We start from the raw sequence: 21,563 nt of genomic DNA on the forward strand, positions 1-21,563 counted from the left end.
CGCGGGCGAGGGTGGGGAGAGGGGGGGGGGGGGGGGGGGGGGGGGAATCCATGCAGGGAGCCGTGACAGTCACAGCTCTCTGCAGGGATAGATCGAGAAGTGAGCGAGCGACGGTATGCGTTTGCTCACTTCCCGATCTACTGAGCGGACCTGTGACAGTTTCATTGTCACACGCCGGCTCAGATTATGAGGCTGAGGGAAAATCACTCACCTCATAATTCTCCTTTAAAGGTAATGTACAGTGAATATTTATCATGATAAAGACTTAAAAAAAGAAAACAATAAAATACACATTTTTCTTTCAAATATTTGAAGAAACATTGCATATGTATGTTATGCAGTTTTATATCCAGGCAGCAAATGGGGCACTCATTGTTCATCTCTCTTCTTCAATCTGTTGTAAAACCCCTCAGAGCAATGATTTCTTTTCTCATCTGTTCACTCTGTAGGTTTCAGTCAAACAAAGTAAGCCTGAAAGCAGGGAACCACTGCTGTGCTACCTCTTCAGAAAATCCGTAGTACTCTAGAAATCATCTTCATTTATTAAATGTTTATTTGTAAAACATATAGTGCAAAACAAAGTCAATCAGTAATTTATCAAATATTATAAATTATAATCTTAATGAAATTGGAATAAAATTGACCCAAAAACCAATATAAATTTCCTTTTAAAAAATACAAAAAAAAACCCATAGCTTCTTACTTGGTAAACTCGCCTCCTGAAGCATCCGTTGTAAGCACTGAAATAAATAGAAAAAAATCTCTTTTGAGATCGAGAGATAGCAACCCCCATAAACCTTGAAATCAGACAATTTGCCCAAAGCATCACTAGATAATTCAGAGCATTACAAGTACACAGTGACCTTCCCTGAACTTTAGTACTGTCCTCAACCTAGCTCATTTTGCTTATGTTCTGGTAATAGATGTGCCTATATTTGCTTAACTACCTTGGGACCAGAGCTATTTTGTAATTTTTGTACATACATGCTAAGATCTGAAGTTTTAGGAAAAAATAAGCGAAAATGAATTTTACAGCACACAAAAAGACAGAGGAACAAGGAAAAAATACAGACCATAATGAACGTACAATGAAAAAAAAATAGAAAAAAAATATTAAATTAAAAAAATTAATCAGAGAATCATGGCAAAGGTTACCAAAAAAATGTGCAGCACAGCAATGATGCCACTGTTAATTTTACAAGGTAACAACTGTTTGCAAAGGCATTTAGCACACGGTGGCAGCAGGGACAGCAGTGGCGAGAAGAGTTAAGGAGGGGGCGCATCCTGACTTGCATCATACAAGCGATCGGGCGTCTTTACAGACGCCGGACCGCTTGTATGTAAACGGCCATCGCTGGCCGTTTAAAATCCTGGCGACTCCCCGCTCATGCGCGCGAGATCAGGCGCGGGCACGAAGGACGTCTAAAGACGCCCACCCGCATCCAGGAGACGCAGAGGTGGTTAATCTCAGTATTCTTACATAAAACTAGCATAAGCTCCTGAATCTTTCTTGATATTAGCCTCCTGCAATCCTCCAAACAACAGTAGGAGGGTCAGTACTGCAGTGTTGTCATTCTAACACAGGAAACTTGCTTACATGAGAAGAGAGAGTGGAAGGATGACCTCAGAGTGCTGCAATTCCTTTACTCTGAATTACTGATTAGTTTAATTAAACATTACACACAGTTAAGCAAATTATGTCACCAGATGACCAACTAAATACAGTGCACAAGTGTGAGCAGATACACAACAACAATGCCTAGAAGCCAAGCTTTAGTGCTCGTTCACACCATATACATAGATCGGTTTTAATCTGTACAGATCATCAAAGGCTCAGTGCTAGGGTACATATATAAAACTGTTCTCAATGTGCCTTGTTCACACCACCATGATGCAGTGAGGTAGGTTGCGATGCATAAAATGCAAACATGCTGCATTTTTTCACAATGTACTGCACCTCAAGTGCCACTCACAAGATGCAGAGATATGAAAAAAATGGCATTGTGTGACATTTCAGTAAAGTTTAAGAAAAAAAAAAAGGTAAACAGTGCCTTGCAAGGAAACACCCATACACTGGTATGAATGAGCCTTTAGTCGTGTTCACTGTATGCATCTCAGAGCTTATTTTGGAACTATGACTGATGTGTACCTGTTTATTTATTTACAGACTGGTAACTGGTGACTGGTTGCCAAGAGCTATACCTCTAATTTTCTTTGCTTTATGTTATATACAGTAACTAGAACAAGTGCCACAGAACAATATTCTATACAAAACCTCAAACTTATAACGTTTTATAATGTTAAAAAAATGACAGCGTGTTAAAAGAGATGGACATGTTTCCACTGTGGAATGTTGTTTTTTAGGCGCACATACCTCTTTCACTGTTAGTGTTTCTTCCAGTATAATCTCTTGTTCTTGTCCTTCCTGAAGTTCAGTGCCAAGAACAAAGGACAGGAAGACCTGTGGATGTACGGGAAGCATACTATCATTTATTTATTAAGCTACATAACAATAACAACACTCAGGGCCCATTTACACCAATCCCTTACTTTAACACACAGCAATGCACCATGCATAAGTTAGGGCTTGTTCACACCATGTGCAGTGACCTGTGTATTTCTGAACCAGATCAACGGTGAAGGCAAAACAATGGTTTTCTGAGGCAAGTTCTCATCCCAAGACTGTAGAAATGTGTGTTGCAGTGGGCATCTCACTGTCCCTGCACTTTCCAAACACAAGACAAGGCTCCGCTTCCCGTCCTTGTGCCTGTGCTTATCCCTGTGACAGTGTTCCCCCTCCCTCTTCATCCTTGTGACTTTGCTTGCATCTGGAAAATGCAGGGACAGTGAGATAAGCTTGAGCTGTCAATCAGAAAAATTGGATATAAAACAACATACAATGTGGGAGTTAGGTGACTGAGTTGGGAAAGTTGTGTTCTTTAACCACTTCAAGACCAGGTGTTTAGACCCCCTTCCTGGCCAGGCCATTTTTCAGTGTTCAGCGCTGCAGTACTTTGACTGAAGTTTATTCCGTCATGCAACGCTGTACTGAAATTAATTTTATACCATTTTTTGGGGACAGATAGAGCTTTATTTTGGTGGTATTTAAGCACCACTGGGGTTTTTATTTTTTACTATAAATTATGAAAAATTACAGAAAATTTTGAAAAAAACATTTTTATTTTTACATTATGTTAGGAAACATTTATTACCCAGTTTTTTGGTAAAATATAAAAGTCGGGGTCACGTCGGGTAAATAGACACCAAACATGTCAAGCTTTAAAATTGCGAGCACCCGCGAAATCGCAGAAAACTACCATACCCAAAATTTCCCACAGGCGACACTTTAAAAGCTTTTACCGCTCATCAGTTTAGTGTTATCAGTGATTGATGGCACTAGGCTTATTGCTCTCACTGCAACGTTCGTGGCGATATGTAACATGTGCGGCGTAATGGGCGCAATCGCCTTTTTTGCACGCATGCGTGTATGTATGGGTGGGGACTAAAAAAAATGTTTTTGTTTTTTTATTCTTTATGTGTAACTTTTAATTTTTTGGGGGGGATTTTTTTTCCTTTTTTTTTTCCCCCACTAAGCTTTATTGCTATCGCATACGGGGCTAATAAAAACCCCCTAAGTGATAGCAAAATATGTGACAGGTCCTCTTTATGGAGACATCAGGGGTCTCCAAGACCCCTAATGTCACCTAGGACCCCCCAAAAGAAGCTGATGAAGCAGAGATCTGCTCCATCAGCTTCTGAAGCTGTAGAGTGACACAAGAATGCGGAAGTGATGTATTATACAACACTTCCGCATTCTTGCAGAGGAGAGGGGACCGGAGGGAGCTCGTGTACCGAGCTCCCTCTGATCCCCTGTGACACAGGCGACCTGCTGATCCCAGGCTCACACCGGGCACAGCGGAGCCCGTGATCAGCGGGACAACGGCGGGGGGGGGGGGAACCGATCGGCAACCCATACACGCGATCCGCCGGCTCTACAGCCGGCGGATTGCTTGTATGGTAACAGGCATCGCTGCCTGTTTTTAAATTTCGTCCGTTTCCGGAGCGCGCGAGGGGGCGTGTCTGAGCGGACGTCTAAAGACGCCCGCTCAGATCTAGAGAGCTCCGGGCCGGCCCGGAGGTGGTTAATGATCAATAAGGGGCTGCTGTAGGTTCCAATACCCACCTCTGAGCCACCAGGTGCTCTCCCCCTGAACACTCCCAAGGTGCTTCCAGGTTTAAGTTCAGCCTCCTGCATCGTGACTTCTTCAGGTACTGCAAACACACAAACACAAAAAAATTTTATAGCTGCCCACAGCAGATCTTAGTCATGAAAAAAATACCTATGTCTGTAACAGATCTACCGCTGGCCATAGACACTAACTGCAGGTCAGATGTACTAGTGAAAGTCAACCAAAGATGTTTTAACGGACCCAGTGCAAACATATGTGCTCACACTGTGATGGGAGCAGCCGCTAGTTTCCCCAAAACTTAAAAACTTTATGACTGAAGCATACTATTTAGTTTGCTCAAAGCAATAACAGCATTGAGATTTGTATTCCACACTCCCGCACAGGAACTGCAGGGTTTAAGGGAGCCACCATTGATCCTGACCAAATCTTCAACTCCATTTGCAGAAATGCAGCAGGACTCCTTGTTCTTTTTTTATGCTGAAGATAGTTCTTAATGACATTGGCTGTATGTTTGGAGTCATTGTCCTGCTGCAGAATAAATGTGGGGCCAATCACACATCTCCCTGAGGGTATGGCAGTTGGAGATTTGGTGTCCTTAATGCAGAGAAATACAAGCAGATACTCATCCATCATGCCATACCCTCAGGGAGGTGTGTGATTGGCCCCACATTTATTCTGCAGCAGGACAATGACTCCAAACATACAGCCAATGTCATTAAGAACTATCTTCAGCGTAAAAAAAGAACAAGGAGTCCTGGAAGTGATTGTTTGGCCCACACAGAGCCCTGATCTCAACATTATCAGATCTGTCTGGTATTACATGAAGAGAACGAAAGGATTTGAGGCAGCCTACATCCACAGAAGATTTGTGGTTAGTTCTCCATGCTTGGAACAACCTACCTGCCGTGTTCCTTCAAAAACTGTGTACAAGTGTACCTAGAAGAATTGCTGCTGTTTTGAAGGCAAAGGGTGGTCACACCAAATATTGATGCTATTTGGATTGCTCCTGTTCATTTACTTTCCATTTTGTTAACTGATATAAATTAACTATTAACACTTTTATTTCTGAAAGCATTCTTACTTTACATCATTAGCACCTGCCTAAAACTTTTGCACAGTACTGTATATTTCAGTTTACCAATTTAAGCTTCTTAATACTTTACCTGGAGGAAGCACTCTTCCAGTTCTGTGGATGGGTCTCAGGCAGGTATCACCTAAGAGAAGATATACAACGTTTTTCTTGCACACAGTCCACAGTATAATAGAAACACATTCTTTATTTGACTCAAGGCAAACAGCTAATGCAAACCTAAAAACATACATACCTGTAGTTACTATTTTACTTTACACATGTTTGCAACATTTATACACTTCTAATTCATCCACATCTGCTATACTAAAAGGCTGCACAGCATAAAGAGGATGACCACACTGCGCATAGTCGGCAACTCTGAACACTTCATATCTGGACTAGTCCACGATATTTCTTCTATTTATTTTATCAACTTAGAAAGCAGTCACTTCCCCTGCCTAATATTCACTTGAAGCTGCTGTGTGCCAAATGAACATGAAAGCATACCAGCAAATGATTTATTCACTTTTTAGGGAACACAAACACAGATGCATCTTCCCATTCCATGCTGCTTATGGTCAGAAGTTTTCTTGCGTTTACATTTACTACCATATACTTAGGCTGTAATGCACATGGAGAGTGGGTGATGGCAGCAATGCCTCACCCTCTGCATGGTCCTGCATCTTTGAGAACGAGGATCTGCGCTACCACTGTGACCCACTGTGATTATGTATTTGCCTGGACTCGTTCTCTCAGAATGTGCTGCATATAACAGTGCTAGAAAAATTCTTACCAATATGCTCTTGCAATTCCAATAATTCAACAGCTTTCTGGTGTACACAGGACACAGCCTGTAGATACAAAACAGTAAAAGAAGAAAAAAAAAAGGAGCATTTATTAAGACATGCACATTCTTCACTCGTCCCAAACATTTATGCTGAAAATACACTACTATTAATTGCAAAAGCATCTGATTAAATCAAGGCAAACTACCACCAGCAGTTACTACTGAAAACATGAAATGATCAGAACTGCCTTGATCCATTCGCATGTTTTTTGCAATTGAAAGCAGTTGAAATTGCCACAATTCTGTCTATTAATAGGCTAGCATAATTCTAGCCACACACACAGAGATTATCAGGCAATTTCCACCACTTTCAATACAGCTTATAAGCTTAAAAACAACCAAAGTGATCAAAGTAAACTATCACCAAACACTATATAACATTTTAAGGCGTTAAAAACCTTTGGTGGTAGTTTACGTTTGCCTATTTGACTGATTGGCAGTCGGTTGGAATTGATTGAAACTGTGTGAAAATTTCCATGTGTGACCAGCATAAGAGTATCCACTCTCAAAGCGCTGCCTGTCTTTAGGGTTTATGCCAGTCTCTATTGTTGCCAACCTGTGCGTTTCTCATTCTCAATTCATACAGCGCTACAAAAATGTCTGACTCACTGTTAGAATTTCATTTGTTTGAGAAAAAACATGTCCATCCAACTCCTTCTGTGTCTACTCACACCATCCTGAATTAGTGGCCACATTAGGGCAATGAAATGTGTTGAGGATGTCATATGTATATACCCTTCAAGAAAGATTTATTAACCACCAATAAAGTACCTAGACTTCATCTGATTTGTCCGGGGTGCCTCTGCTGACCTAATCTTCGTATTCTGGGGCATTTTCATGATACGCTCCTTCTATTTTGTTTGTCACAGTGGTTGAAATTGATTAGCGATTTAACCACATCAACCGAAAACTAAATTTTATCTAACAAAATTCTACTGGTGCATAGCCAGCTTATGACTAAGCAGAAATATTTATTCTCTGGTACAATGTATTTACTCTGCTCTTACAAATAGATTTAGAGGGGAACCCCAATGACAACAGTTTTAGTTCAAGTGGGGGAGGGCAGAACCTATGTCCTGTTGTTATTGCCGTCTGTTAGTTCAGAGATGGTAATTAAAAACCTGTCAAAAAGGTCCTAACCTTTCCGCACTTGATCTGAAAATAAAAAGCATTTTGACTGAAGTTTTACTTCGTTTACTTTTATTTTACCTTCTTCAAATAGTATTGTTGGTTCTTTTTGCTGCTATCATATCACAAATAAAATAAAAACTCAAATAAAAGTAAATATATGATTAATCCTACTGCACACAATCCAGATGTGCCAATGCCAAATTCAAACTTTTATCTTTAATTTTAAGTTCCCCTTCCTCTCCCTTGAGCCATCTGCCTTCTACGTTGACTTCTTGTTAAAATGCTACAACCAGCTACTGATTTTCCAATCTCCACCAAAGGCTAACTTTGTTATAATACCAAAAGATGGTCCATAGTGGAGAAAAGCAGATGTGTTTTACCAAGCACATGGTATCATTAGTTACTTACAGAATCAGGATCTGTAGATATTTGAGCAGTCTTCTTCACCTCTGCAGACGTACACCAATCCTGGAGCTGAATGCAGTAAAGGTTCAAATCTTCAGCTGACTTGTTTTCTGTGGCCAGAACCAATTCTCTGAAAGGCAAATACAAGGTAATTCCAGTTGTCGTTAAACTATTTTTCAAAGAAATCTGCAGAATGCAATACTGCTTATGATATAAAGTAACTACAAAAGAACAAATCACAGTAATTTGAAAAAAAGATTTATATGTCGTGTATGGTAAGACTAGCCACACACAGGCATTGTTACTTGAAATATATATTAAAAGATAGGCAGTGCTGTGATATAACCATTTTTAAATAGTAGGAGATTGCATCCCATATATTAGGGCAGGGGTCAGCACAAAAAAACGACCACACACACAATCTTTGTTACAAAAACTAAAGATAAATCACTACAGCAGATTGACTCTCAATAAAAAAAACTTGGGGAAAAAAAAAATGTACAGGCAGCTAAACGCTTACCCTTGATCAATGGAATCTAACAGCAGCAAAGAACTTCCGTCTTTAAGTCCCAGCATGTTAAGGGTTTTGTCCATGTCCTCTATGGCAAAAACACTCCAGCCTTCACTATTCTCTGTGGACGGAGAGCACAACAGTGACTCCAGTGAGGGACTACCAGCCAACGTGTTTTGCACGTCTCTCAAATGGAAATTCAATGGGAAAACTCTGTGGCTCTCCAAGTACTTTGGTGAAGAGTCATTGTTCTGGTCTTTACGTGACCGCATGATGGTTAAAATAACTGGTGTGCAGTCTGGACCGCTGTGTACTGGAAGACCACCAACCTGCATGACAGTTACACAATGAGACACAAAAATAGTAACATGGGAAAAAATATACTCTGTACAGTTGCAAAAATAAAATCAAAAACACAGGATCAAACAAATAGATCACAAACATATCTTCTTATAGCTTTAAAGACAATCTAGAGGAGAGGTCCATTTGTTTCTTTATCTATTAACCACGCCACACAAAAAACACATGTATTTTAAAAGGAGAACTAAAGGGTACACCTTTTTTTGTTTCCTAATGATACAAAATATTGGCACCCCTGCATTTTTGTCAGATAATGCACCACTACACGCAGAAAACTGTTGTAATTACAAATGTTTCAGCATTCTCATGTTTATTTCTTTTGTTTGTATTAGCATGACACAAAAAAGTGGAGGAAAAAAAAAGAAGCCAAATCTGACACATTCTACGCAAAACTCAAAAAATGGGACTGGACAAAACTATTGGCACCCTAAATTAATATTTGGTAGCACAGCCCTAGGAAAAAATAACTGAAAGCAATCACTTCCTGTAACCATCAATGAGTTCCTAACACCTCTCTACAGGAATTTCAGACCACTCTTCTTTCGCCAACTGCTTCAGGTCTTTCAGATTGGAAGGCTTCCTTTTCCCAACTGCTGTTTTGAGATCTCTCCACATGTGCTCTATGGGATTCAGATCTGGACTAATTGCTGGCCAGTCGAGTACTCTCCAGCGCTTTGTCTGAAACCATTTCTGGGTGCTTTTTGTTGCATGCTTTGGGTCATTGTCCTGCTGTAAGACTCCTGATGGGTACCCAACTGTCTGGACACTGGGCCCTACATTGCACCCCAGAATTCTTTGGTAGCCTTCAGATTTCATAATGCCATGCACCCAGTCAAGACATCCAGTGCCTGAAGCAGCAAAGCAACCCCAAAACATCAGTGAACCTCCACCATGTTTGACTGTATTTTTTTCTTTAAAGGCCTCTTTTTCCTGAAAACAGTAGACTGATGGGCTTTACCAAAAAGTTGTCTTTTGTTTTGTCAAAAAGCTGTTAATTTTGTGTCATACCAATACAAACAAAAGGAATTAACATGAGAATGCCTAAACATTTGTAATTGCAAACATTTTCTGTGTGAAGTGGTGCATTATCTGACAAAAATGCAGGGGTGCCAATATTTTTGGCCATGACTGTACTTGCAATTCAATATAATATTCTGTAGGTGGGGCTAAGCTCCTTGCTGAGAAGCAGTCCGAGAATATTGTCGGGATCCTCTCTACTCGCCTGTCAAAGAAGATAACTGCAGACAACTATATTCTTGTCTTCTGTCCACACCATTCACCTCTTTAAAAATAACAAAATGTATAACCAACCCTCTATGCCATTCTTCCTTCATTTTATACCCATAGATTGTGGTTTTTGAGGTTCTGGCTGTATTGTGTTGGGGACTTCAGGAGGAAGGGGGTTAATTTAGGTCTTCTTGTAATAAGCTGAAAATTATTGTTTGTAATCCAAGTTTGTGTGCCCTCACGTGTGTGGGTGTCCATGTGCATATTGTGTTATGCAAAATACTAATAAAATAATTTATTTAAAAAAAAGGAAAACAAAAACCACAACAAATGTGTGTGTATTGCCTGTATTGAGTTATGTTTATATGAACAACATAAAAGGTATAATAGTACCAGCGAACATCTTGTCTTTTCTTTCTTAACAAAAGCATTACGAGAAGTAAAAGCTATTTTTCTACTGATTTTCAGTCATTTTGAGTCATACCTGCTTTCCATCCCACACAAATATGTCACATCCATCTTTAATTCCTGCTCTTGACAAAGTCTGTTCATCATCTGAGGAAACATGTAATTAAATAATACCAATTCAACTACTGCACACTGAAAATATTACTGTCTCCTAAGCCAATATAAACACCTCGAGTGTAACAGCAGGAACATGCTCACTGTACTCCAAGAACACGTCTCTTATATTGACAATCAGCTCATAGATTTCTACACACAAACATGGATCAAATTATTTCAAAACAATCTTCACTAATTACTAACTTTAAGAGGATCTAAAGCCCAATATAAAACCAAACTATTAACCCTTTAAAATCCCCCTTTCCTGCAGCCCTACAATCAAATCCAATAGGCAAAGCTATGCAGTACATACCAATCAACAACTAGAAGACTCCTTTAGCTGTTGCCAGCCAAACACAGACTTGTCAAGTAAGCCATATGGCCACTGTCAAAGAGTGATATTCAAGAGATTTAGTGGCTCAAATCACAGATCCCACAATGTCCATGTGTTCAGCTTAAAGGAGCTTCAACGGATGACCAGTAAATATTGCATAGCCATAGAAAATAAATCGGGCATTAGGACAGAAGATGGGGAAGAGGTAAGATTTAGTTTATATTTTGTTTTGCTAAGGCTTTCTCAATAAGCCAAATTTTGTATTTCAAGCAATGACAGTTTGACAGAATTACTGATTTCTTTCAAACACTCACCACACATATTGTCAAAGATATGTAACCCTGCTGGCAAAAACTTGGCAATACTCAGCACTTGTCCTTCCAATGCCTCGTCCAGAAGCTGTAATAATAAGGTAAAATGTTCAATAACAACTCTAACTTTGATTTCACCAAGTTTACATTAAAGGTTGTTTTTATGTGAAGAAATAACAATTTTAATATATACATACACACACACACATATATATATATATATATATATTAAAATGTATATTAATATACATACACACAAACACTATATTGCATTTGATTGTTGACGACAACCTTACACTAGTTTAACATTAGACTAATGTGTAAAGTTTTCACTATCTTTTCGATCACGTGACAAGCATGCGACTTACACTGATCAGATGACAATGGTTTACATTTCTGCTAAACTGGCACTTTGATTAAATCTATTATATGGCTCCAATAAAAGCTAGATTTTAAAGAGATGTATATAGAGGTACAAGAGATAAGTAGCATTTTACTATGCTACACAGTATAACTAAATACATTACTGGTCAGCAGGTAGCAGTACATTCACTAATAACCACTTAAAAGGGTGCAGATTTACTAGATTTGATAATCTTGGCAGGCTCCTTTCCTCTGTATGCTTAAGTGGAACTTTTACGCATGCACAGCACATAAAAGAGCAAATATTGATGCTGGCCGGAAGAAAATGCACAGGGATGCTTCTATGTGCATACCAATGTCTGGCAATCACCACTGCTGTGCCTGAATGACAGCTCTATTTTCTTTTCATGCAGCACAGATTATTTACCTGCTCAGGTTGCAGAGCCTTGCACCTAAGTGGCCCCCAATTTGATTTCAAATAACAGGAAACGGGTGCGTGAGCCGTTTAATGAGCCTGCATGTTGGAAATGAGATCACCTTGAAAACTGTTCTTCTCAGATCTGCCACAGTCCCTCGTCGATCTACACTTATCTCCAATGTGCTGTCTGCTTGGGAGACTGTAGGGTGCAGAGCACCATTTTCAAAATGATAGCAAGATGAAAGGTGAAGATGCAAGTTCATTCGATGGGCTTCTGAGTCAGCATCCTTCCTGCATGGATGAAAGATGTCAACAACAATATCAATTTTGTTGGCTTCATAATTAAAAGGAAATTCACAATTTCTGGACTGTGTAATATTCTTTGAAATATCCCAAATGTAACAAAATCACAAGCTTAGCTTAATGTAAAACATTTATAGCTCTATACAATTCAATAAAGGATATGAATGGTGAACAATGCAAATATAACAAAAATGGTCTTTTTTACATTTACATCTAACTAAAATGTAGTTACCCAAAATAGTCCAAAGACTGTGGCCAGTCAGAATTTATTAAGGCTTTTTTACAGCCCTTTTTATACATTGCAAACGGAATATGGTTTAGAAACTGTAGTTCCAGAGGTTGTTGATGTAAATTCCAAATCATATATGATTTTTTAACATATAGCTGTATGAAATGCTTATTTTACAGTGAAATTGTAACCATCTTCATGAAATATAATTAATAAATGAATTCCACAAGTATTGTCATTGGCAGGTACTTTAAAGCAGTGGTAAAACAGGGGGACCATGTCATGTGGCAAGGGGGCACAAGAAAAGCAAATCATATTTTACTGTGAATACCTGTTATACTGATTAATTTGTGATGCATGCTGCCGATGTTGACCTTGCAGTGTTTATCGAACTACAGAGCAATATAAACGCTACAGCAAGTTTTTAACGAGAAACATTATTTTTGGGTACACAGTGCAATTTACAAAATCTTTCCACATCTTTTGTAGAAGGGAAAGCTTTGTCATGGTATTTTCCAGGTCACACTTGGTAGAAACAGATTTCAAGTCAGCTATCTGTGCACAGAAATGTGCAAACATCTGGACATAGTGAACAGAGTTGATTTTTTTTCATTACTTCCTGTGACGGAAGTGACATAAAATGCAATCTCTGCACCCAGCTCAAGGGCCATATTAATTGTCTAGTAACTTATGTTAAGAGTAAACTTTTGTAGGTATTTTTGTATTGTAAATTGCATTACCACAATTACTACAAATACAAAACATATATTCTGTTTACAGCCCATATGTGTATGTGTTGATCTTCTTTATCTCTGACCTGAATAGTGGGGCCACAGTAGAAAAAAAAGGTTGAGAAAGCACTGTGTACATATGTAGCTATACTAATCATGTTACAATACTTAAAGGAAGAAGAACAAAATGAGAGCCGACTGCTGATCCCCTCCTGAAAATGTTAGTTGTCTGGCTGTCTCTGGATTCACTGCATTCTGAGTCACTGACCTAGAGGCAGCACGCAGCAACAGAGGTCAAGTTTCAGGCTTGTGAAGTATAGCAGCCAGAGGATCAACATAAAGGCAAGGTAGCCAGTATCAGGAGAGATCATCTATTTCTCCTAGAACAAGTTTATTTTCCTTTGTACCCCTTGTCCCCATCTGTAAAATATTAAGTAGCATGTTGTCTGACTTGACCATGGGTGAGTAGTACTTCTCAATCCCAGAAACCAGTATTTGCAGTACGTTGGCCATCATCAAGATGCTGGGCTTTTCAAAAAAATTGGATTTAGTGTGGAGCCAGCCAGCGTGTCCAGCATTACAAAAATGCCATCTCCCAGTTAAGTGAAGTGAACCCAGCCGTGGGCAGGATGGACAAAGTATATCCAAGAAACACCTTTTCTAAGACATGGCATTCCATGTAATATTTTCAGGGGGTAGGGGGATATAGGGATCTGCAGTTATCCTTTAGGAAAAGAGGTAGATTGAAGAAATCATTATATACAAATTGTTCAAAAGGTTATGTACAAGTATGAGGCAAACTTACCTTTTCTGTTGTAGTTCCTCATTTATCTGGTTCATCTGGTGTATGAGGTATGCAGGCACTCCAAACTGTGCATTGCCTTTAGCTGCAAATAAAACTTTATTACAAAGAGATTTTGATGCACTTAAAAAGACTATTCCAGCTAATACTGAGCCCTCAGGTTGGATAGAATGGATTAATGAACAAAAAAGGTTTCTTGTTTCCTTTCTTGCCTACAAAATGAAATATTTTTTGGCTTTTCCTTCAAACCATTTTCACCATGATACCATTTAAGAAGAGCCGAACTTTAAACCTCTAAATTCTCCAATTACAACAATGTAGAATTAAATTGGTGGTAATACTGTACAGCATTCTGCTAGGATCAGAAGAACTTAGAACTGAATAAAAGAAAACCCATATGAGGAACATTATGGGAGGGCTATGACTGACTTCATATTAGGAAAAGTAGCTGCTTGTCTTTCTTTGGCTTTATAACTTTCTCAGTAATTGAACTGGAACAAGCATGCAATTATAAAGTCCAGATCTCTATTAGTGCCCCAGAAACTACTAAAGCCAATGGATGACAGTCAGCAATTTAATATGGACAGCAGTGACAGCCTCACCGTCCACCTGGTGGAATACGCATGGCTTTTAAAGTTTATAACTTTTAAAACCTTTTTTTCTGTTGCAATAGTTTTTTTTATAATAAGCACTACAACGAGCCACAATATCTCATAGGTTAACCTATTTTTGTTTTAACCATTTTATATTATTGCTTTGGTGCTATGCAGGGGCACCTTTTGTTAATTTTAGGAGCAGCATAAGACCCCCGAAGTCATGGGAACTCAGATATCCTGATTTTTGCCTAGAAAGTTTAAAGGTGGCTTGTTTCCTCCCAATACTCTCTACCAGCTCTTCAACTTGAGGGTGACAAAAGGTAGTTGCTGTAGGCAGAATGTGGTGGGCTGGCCTTTTACTTTCTTGGCAAAAGGGTTTTGGGGATGCCAGGTCCCTTGTGAGCTTATTATAGGTATGCAAGGGTGCTTGTATTGCATTGCATTGTCGTTTAATTGAAAATACCTATTACAGACCCACCTTCTTTAGGTCTCTGTAGTTGGCTTTTGCGGTAGAAGAGCATATATGCACTCTCTTTTCCCTGGAATTGTTTTTCAATTTCTCGTTCCTGGATACACTGTACTGTGGAGTCATTGAAGTCAAACCAGTGACTAGCACCTCTCTGTGGAGCTTGGACATTTCCTGAACTGCTTGGCCTACAACACTGAGGATCAGTGGCATTTTGTGTATGAGATAGCCCCACCAAAGAGCCATCAGAGCTTAGCTGAAAGACAGAGGGATGATGCTGCAGGAACTGTAATAAAAATAAAAATTAATTAGTATTTAGGAAAGACTTCTGAATGGAACATTTTAGTTGAAGTGGCAATAAATATATGAACCTTTAAATTTAGAATACATTCCATTTAAACTGTTTTCCTGTTATTGATGAATACAAAGATGCAATATTGACAATTCCATTTTCTTTTTAAAGGAGAAGAATGGGGAAGAGTTAAAAGAAAGCAAACAGAGTGCACTAGATAATGCAGATTACCTTTTAATAAACTATTATTCATAGGTATAGCAAATCCCATCAGGTGTCAGGTCACATCTCGCAGATGTAAAATCTAAATCTGGCCATACACATAAGTAAACAGCGTTGATGCGTGGATGGGTGAAATGAAATCCACCCCACCCCCACCCAGGTTATTGTCTTCTGACAGCGAAAGGAGTACTGCTGCCAGAATACCAGAACAGTGACTGCAACTGACTAGCTGCTGTCACTGTTCGACTAAAAATTTCAACAAAAGGCGATTGAAAAAAAATTATCTACTTTTGTCGAAAGGAGGGGTGCAGACAGGGTCACACACTGACTGAAGTTAAGCAGAGCCAGCAGGGCTCGGCTAAAATTCTAGAAGTGTATGATCAGATTACCTCTCACAAGCTGGCAAAAGTACCTGCTGAAGAGGACACTGAGTGAACCCAGGGAAAATGTAATGCAACTCATCTGGGATGGTGATAGACCATGTGGGAACCAAGAGTGCTGCCTGAGAGAAAGTACCTCCACTGACAGACTCTTATGTCAGTGGAAGTTCTTTACGGTCAAGCTAGATTCTCAGCCCCCACACAGTGTGTTACCATTCTGGAAGAGTTGCAGTGCATTTCCCCTTTGTTCACTTACAGGCTGATTTTTAACTCTTCTGCCCAGTGTATAGCTGGGTAAAACGCCATTCAGACGGCACTTCCACTAGATGCTGCTGAAAATCTAGTGGGGGTAGGGCCGTGCAACTGGCATTCACCCAGCTATAACTGGGCAGAACAGTTGTAAATCAGCCCCTCAGTGTGCTCTTTACCATCTTGGCTTCTAATGCTCCTTCACCGGATTGTCAATGAGATTAAGCCTCCCAGTGTATTCCTGTTTTAGCTAATGTTTCCCCACTTTCAACGTGTTGCTGCTTTTTTAGACTTCAGTACCTTGCGAAGGGCTCCATGCTTCTTCCTATAGACCTTATTCCAGGAGGACCCTGTGTGCTCCAGCAGTTTCTGGCTCAGTTGATCAAGTGGAAGCATTTTATCTGCTCCATCCTTTAACATTAGAATGATATCAATTAATGCTGAGAAATGGTAAACTTGTTTGCTGTATTGTGACAATAATAAAATGATAAAATTGTTATTAATTCTTAAACAAAAGCTAATATGTTAGGATAATGAGGGGCTACCTTTCCGAACCCAATAATTTCCTCTCCTCCAGACTTCAACACACATCATTCTGATTATGCACCCACACTGCTTTTAAATGACAGAAGTCCCATCAGCACCCTCAGTGTTTTATACTCAGTCCACCAAAACTAAAAGACAAACTTTACACTGATATGGGCTTTCCAGCAGCTGAAGAGTGTGTAATTTTGTAAAATAGATAACTACCCAGGTCTGACACTAAAGATCCCAGCACGATCTCATATATCGTAGGTAACCAAGGATATTTGGAGCTACATTTCAGGCAAATATAAAAACCCCAAATTGTACAGCTATATTTTAAATACACCTAGTACCTGAATGTGACTTTAACGCAGCCAACAACAGTATAATCCTTTGCATAACAGAACTTACAAATAAAAGGAGGGCCAATGCTAATTAGGCTCTGCTGTATTTCTCAGTGCTCACAATCTAAAGTCGGATATACACGTCTATTTTTTTGTTTGCTTGTCCCGCAGGCTGAATGAAAAAAAAATTGAACAGGTTTCTCCATCAACGCTTTTGAGCGTTGATGGACGAATCCCGAGTTGTTTGCATTGTAGTCCCATTGGCTTCCAGCTCCATTCAGCCAAGAATTTCCCAACCTGGTCCTTTAATCAGGTAAATCAAGGGATGCTGAGCGGAAGGGTGCCAACAGCGGCACCCACCCTGCGAATTTCGGCTGGTTCATCAGGAAACAGCCAAAATTTGTATCGTGTGTACTCTACTTAACACTTGGACCTTGCGGACTCAAGGAGAGCACAGTGTCAACATAGTTGTGACCTATATGTATGATGCTTCTCGTTCATTGTCACTGCAGACTGGGGTTGTATCCTGGATGAGGTTTTACTGCTCAACAGCATTGGAAGCCCATGGCTTGGCTACAATGTCTGGCGAATCTTTAGGCAGGTAAGATAGTTCACATACAAGTATTTAAACTGTATATTTAGCTGTTTGACAGGGATTCAGCTTTAAGGGGCATCAAATAAAGTCCTAACACATGTGGGATGTCAGAAAGTAGAACACATGCCCTCTTAAACTGCAGCAAGTAAAAGAAAAAAAGATAGAAAACCCTGTAAAAATTATAGCATCAAAGAGAAACTTTCGCCATAATGGAAAATAAGTGAAAAATACAGCAACCCTTGCAACGGCAGTAGACAATGGGTAAAGTTCAAATGTCATGGGTAGAAATCTCACTCTAGAATTTCTATGATCAAAACTACAAGGGTAATTTTGGTATAAAAAAACACTCTACTAATATCACTAGTTATAAATCTCTAAACTTTAGAGAATACACTAAACAGATGAAACAAGTGGCTCCACATTGTGTAAGCTACACAAGTACCAAGAAATAACATTTAACCACATTTGCTCACCACGGTGCTCTAATTGATTGCTACTGCATACTATTTATTTCTCCCTCTCTATATCTACCATGTGGTACTTTTACCATTTAATTGCAAGCACTGTAGTACCTAGTAAACATTGGCTGTGTATCTGCATGGGTGATTCAACCCATTAGCAAAATTGAAATATATGTTCTGGGTAGATTGGGCCTTTAACACTGAGTACATATTAAACATTGATATTTAATATAGGATAATGTAGAGAAAATTAAGATTATGAGAATATATGGAGGAGCATCTTATGCAACATGTGCATGAAGACTTTATTTAGTTACATCCTGAAAGTGTACCTTTTGTCTAGAATTTCTTCTAGAAAACAGCAGTGCACTTCCTGGTATGCAAGGGGTCCTAGACACTCATGTTCATACAGCCCCAAAGCTCTGTATCTGTAGTATAAGGCCATCAAAGGCAGTGCTGCCTGTGATTGCTTCTGCTTCATTCATTATGTGGATCTGTGCTTCCTACACCTCTCCTACTGCTTCTTGGATATCCCCCACCAGTTATCAGATGACCAGTCATCAATGCAGCAGTTCTGACATGAGGGAGCAAAGCATCCTTCCTCCACCAAGAGGACCACCTCCACCCAGAGGGCCAGTACAGAACAAGAAATGATAAGTCAGTAATAGAAAAAAGATCAGGTTTAGGGAGCCTACGGATAATACTGATAACTAGCCTTTTGCCCTTTGCTTGCCTTTTAAAGGTACATTATTAGGCAGGGTTAGAATACAGGATATAAATAAAGAGTGTGCAATAACATAAAAAGGAAATTTGTATCAAGGCCATGCAAATCAGCAGAGGTTGACATATTGTGACACAAATGAATAAAGAAAAAAAAGTATCACAACAAAAAGAACAGGCAATGAATAATCTGAGAAACATTGCTGAACACCCATCCCGAGAGCAATTTCCAAGAAATGGATACGTTTGCGGCTATGCAAATACCTCTGCTATGACAGCAGCAAGTGTAACAGCAGGACAGTCTTGTTCTTCCCCGGAATCCCCCGACATTGCCACCTTTCTTTTCTCTTCCTGCTAAAAGTACAAATCAATGATGAAACACGTCCCAACAAACCTAAATCAGTATTTTGTAGGATGTTAAAATAAAACAAACATTTAAAGACACTTCAGTTTGTTTGAAGCACGCTGTGTTTCTAAACCCAATGGAGAGCCACAGAGTTGCAAGTCTGAGCCAAGCACTTCTGCCTTTGTGTCCAAAAATGTATTTTTTTAATTCAGTTTAAACCACGAGAGTGAATAGAAACAGGAAAGCCTTGGTTTGCACACATCACTGAACTAAAGTAACTTATAGTTTTATTTTGTAATGTGTTAAGTAAACTGGGTGTAGTTTTCCTTCAATGTTACCTAAAATGTGGAATACATTATGCGTAAAGGGAACCAGACGCAAGCAGGCTAATGCAAAATTCTGAACACTCTTAAGCATGCCCAGTTAAATTTTAAATCACAAAACCAGTTACATTTGCCCCCTTATAAAGCTTCACTTACTTAGCCTTTTCCTCTTGAGAATCAGGACAACAGACAGCTGTCACAAGCCTGACCTTAAACACCGTGTCCCAGCCTGAGTTTGCATAAATGCCCAGTAACAAAGGTCTGTAATTAGGAGGCATGTAAAAAACTACAGGGCATGGTTATCTTCAGGTGTTTCCACTTTTGCAGCGAAATTGGGATAACACCTATTTTATGGACCAGCCTGCAAAAAACTAACCAAATGGCAACAGAGTTAGGACCTCAAGTCCCTAGACAATGTTCCAAATCTCCAGTGGTACAACAGTCCGCTCCGTCCAAAACATCAAATACCCCTCCAGTGACACTTGTCTAGGGGTTTGAGGTCCTGCCTCTGTTGCCATTTGGTTCGTTTTCACTGGTTGGTCTGTAACAAGTTGCAGTCTTCTAGGATTGAAGTCCTCCTGAGGAAGCCATTATATGGCGAAACATGTTGAGGCACCTAAAGAACAACATCATGTGTTAATCTTCCTGTTATCAACCAGACCACTGCAACATCTTACTGTATTGTATCTGGACCTTGTACCATTTTGTTGTATTAGTTTTGTGTCTTTTTTAACACAATTCATGGTTTTAATCCATTGCTACAAATAAATATATATTTCTAATATTTATTAAGTTCATTTGTGAGAGCAACAATTTTTCTTAAAAACCCCCCTTTTCCAGGCTTTGCATACCTGGTTTTGGATTTAATGATCATATGATCTTGATAATATATTAGGCTATTGTGGTGTGAAACATTGCAGTCACTTCATCTAATGTGCGCCGACAATTGTAAAACTAAAATTGCTAATAATAATTAATAAAATAGAGATAATCACCTGGTATCCCCAGCATCCCAGTTCATCCACATCCTGGATATAGACATGATAATGGCCTCCATAGCAACTGCCCTTGTGTATGATAACTGAGAAGAGCTCATACATTTGTACTGCATCATCTAGGTCTTGCTACAAAGTAAAGATATGGAAACGTGCAGCTTGAACATCAACACAAAGCAATGTTAATTAACAAGGAATATGTACATTCCTATATGTATTTAAGTGTTTTGATAAATACATGAAGGAATTATAAATCCACTTGTGAAAAATCGATAAAATAGTAATAGCCAAAGAAGCCACTAGATTAACAGACCCCAAAAGCAGTATAAATACGCTCATAAAATCAAGTCACAGTAAGCATTTTAAAATACCATAAAACTGTTACTTTTACTAATATGACACTATGGCTCCCCCTTTAATTTAGCTACATGAAGATCATTTTCAGCAGTTTATTAGCAAGACAGACAATATCAGAAAAATGTGTCCACACTTGTGGATGAACAAAAAAAGTCAAACCTGCTCACAAAAAGGCCGGATGTTGAGCCGGGTGGGAAAGGTGTATCGTGAAGTCTCTTTGTAGCGCTCACACTTTCTGAAGTCAAAGTTAAACCTCAGGAGAGAGAGTGTGAGAAAAGGTGGCAGCTTTCCCAATTTTGCTGACTGAGGGACAGAAAAAAAAAAAAGTTAAAAAACAGGTGAATTTTAAAGTACAGTTATAGTCATCCACTTCACAACTTTATCTCTTCATTCCTTTATAATAGCTTTTTCGTTTTAGAAGGACATACCATAAACCAAAATACTTCATAATGTAATTTATACATCCACCTAAATAAATCCACCAGTTGCCAATGGGAATTTGGAGTAATCTGAAGCCTTACTTTTAAATTGTTATAGCGGTGTAAATGGTTTGAATTGTCAGAGCAGAAGTGTCAGGAAGGCCATCTCATTCCCTGGCTGAGCTCAGGGCTAATGAGACACTCAAAAAAGGACAAAGGTGTCATAAATTAAAATTTGTTTTACTACCCAGTAGCAGGAGATGGGTGAACCTCAATAGGTGCCCCACCGCCACACATTGAGCTGACACTGCTGCTCTGACAGGGAGTACAACTACATAACACACTCATACCCGAGAGGTAATGTTATATTATTATAACAAATTAAAGTGTATGTAAAAGCATAACCTTTTTTGCATATACATACCATGTCTGCCATGTTTTTATTGCCATATATACCCCCCCCCCCCCCCCCCCC

The 21,563-nt window shown here is 39.2% G+C and overlaps 1 protein-coding gene across 1 annotated transcript in view; it reads right to left on the reverse strand.

Moving 5' to 3' along the window:
* USP40 (ubiquitin specific peptidase 40) overlaps positions 1-21,563 on the reverse strand; it is a gene marked incomplete at its 5' end in the record, with an annotated part of 40,462 nt that overhangs the window by 17,097 nt on the left and 1,802 nt on the right. The window contains 16 exons of the mRNA XM_018564604.1: positions 704-740; positions 2,375-2,461; positions 4,184-4,272; positions 5,354-5,404; positions 6,056-6,113; positions 7,649-7,775; positions 8,166-8,485; positions 10,228-10,298; positions 10,956-11,040; positions 11,853-12,024; positions 13,802-13,883; positions 14,873-15,146; positions 16,304-16,414; positions 18,913-18,999; positions 20,313-20,441; positions 20,829-20,972. Of these exons, the coding sequence (XP_018420106.1) occupies positions 704-740; positions 2,375-2,461; positions 4,184-4,272; positions 5,354-5,404; positions 6,056-6,113; positions 7,649-7,775; positions 8,166-8,485; positions 10,228-10,298; positions 10,956-11,040; positions 11,853-12,024; positions 13,802-13,883; positions 14,873-15,146; positions 16,304-16,414; positions 18,913-18,999; positions 20,313-20,441; positions 20,829-20,972 (1,924 nt within the window). The remainder of the gene's footprint in view (positions 1-703; positions 741-2,374; positions 2,462-4,183; positions 4,273-5,353; positions 5,405-6,055; positions 6,114-7,648; positions 7,776-8,165; positions 8,486-10,227; positions 10,299-10,955; positions 11,041-11,852; positions 12,025-13,801; positions 13,884-14,872; positions 15,147-16,303; positions 16,415-18,912; positions 19,000-20,312; positions 20,442-20,828; positions 20,973-21,563) is intronic.

The sequence above is a fragment of the Nanorana parkeri genome, unplaced genomic scaffold (assembly GCF_000935625.1).
Source record: "Nanorana parkeri isolate BGI_ZX_2015 unplaced genomic scaffold, ASM93562v1 scaffold765, whole genome shotgun sequence".
Taxonomy (NCBI): domain Eukaryota; kingdom Metazoa; phylum Chordata; class Amphibia; order Anura; family Dicroglossidae; genus Nanorana; species Nanorana parkeri.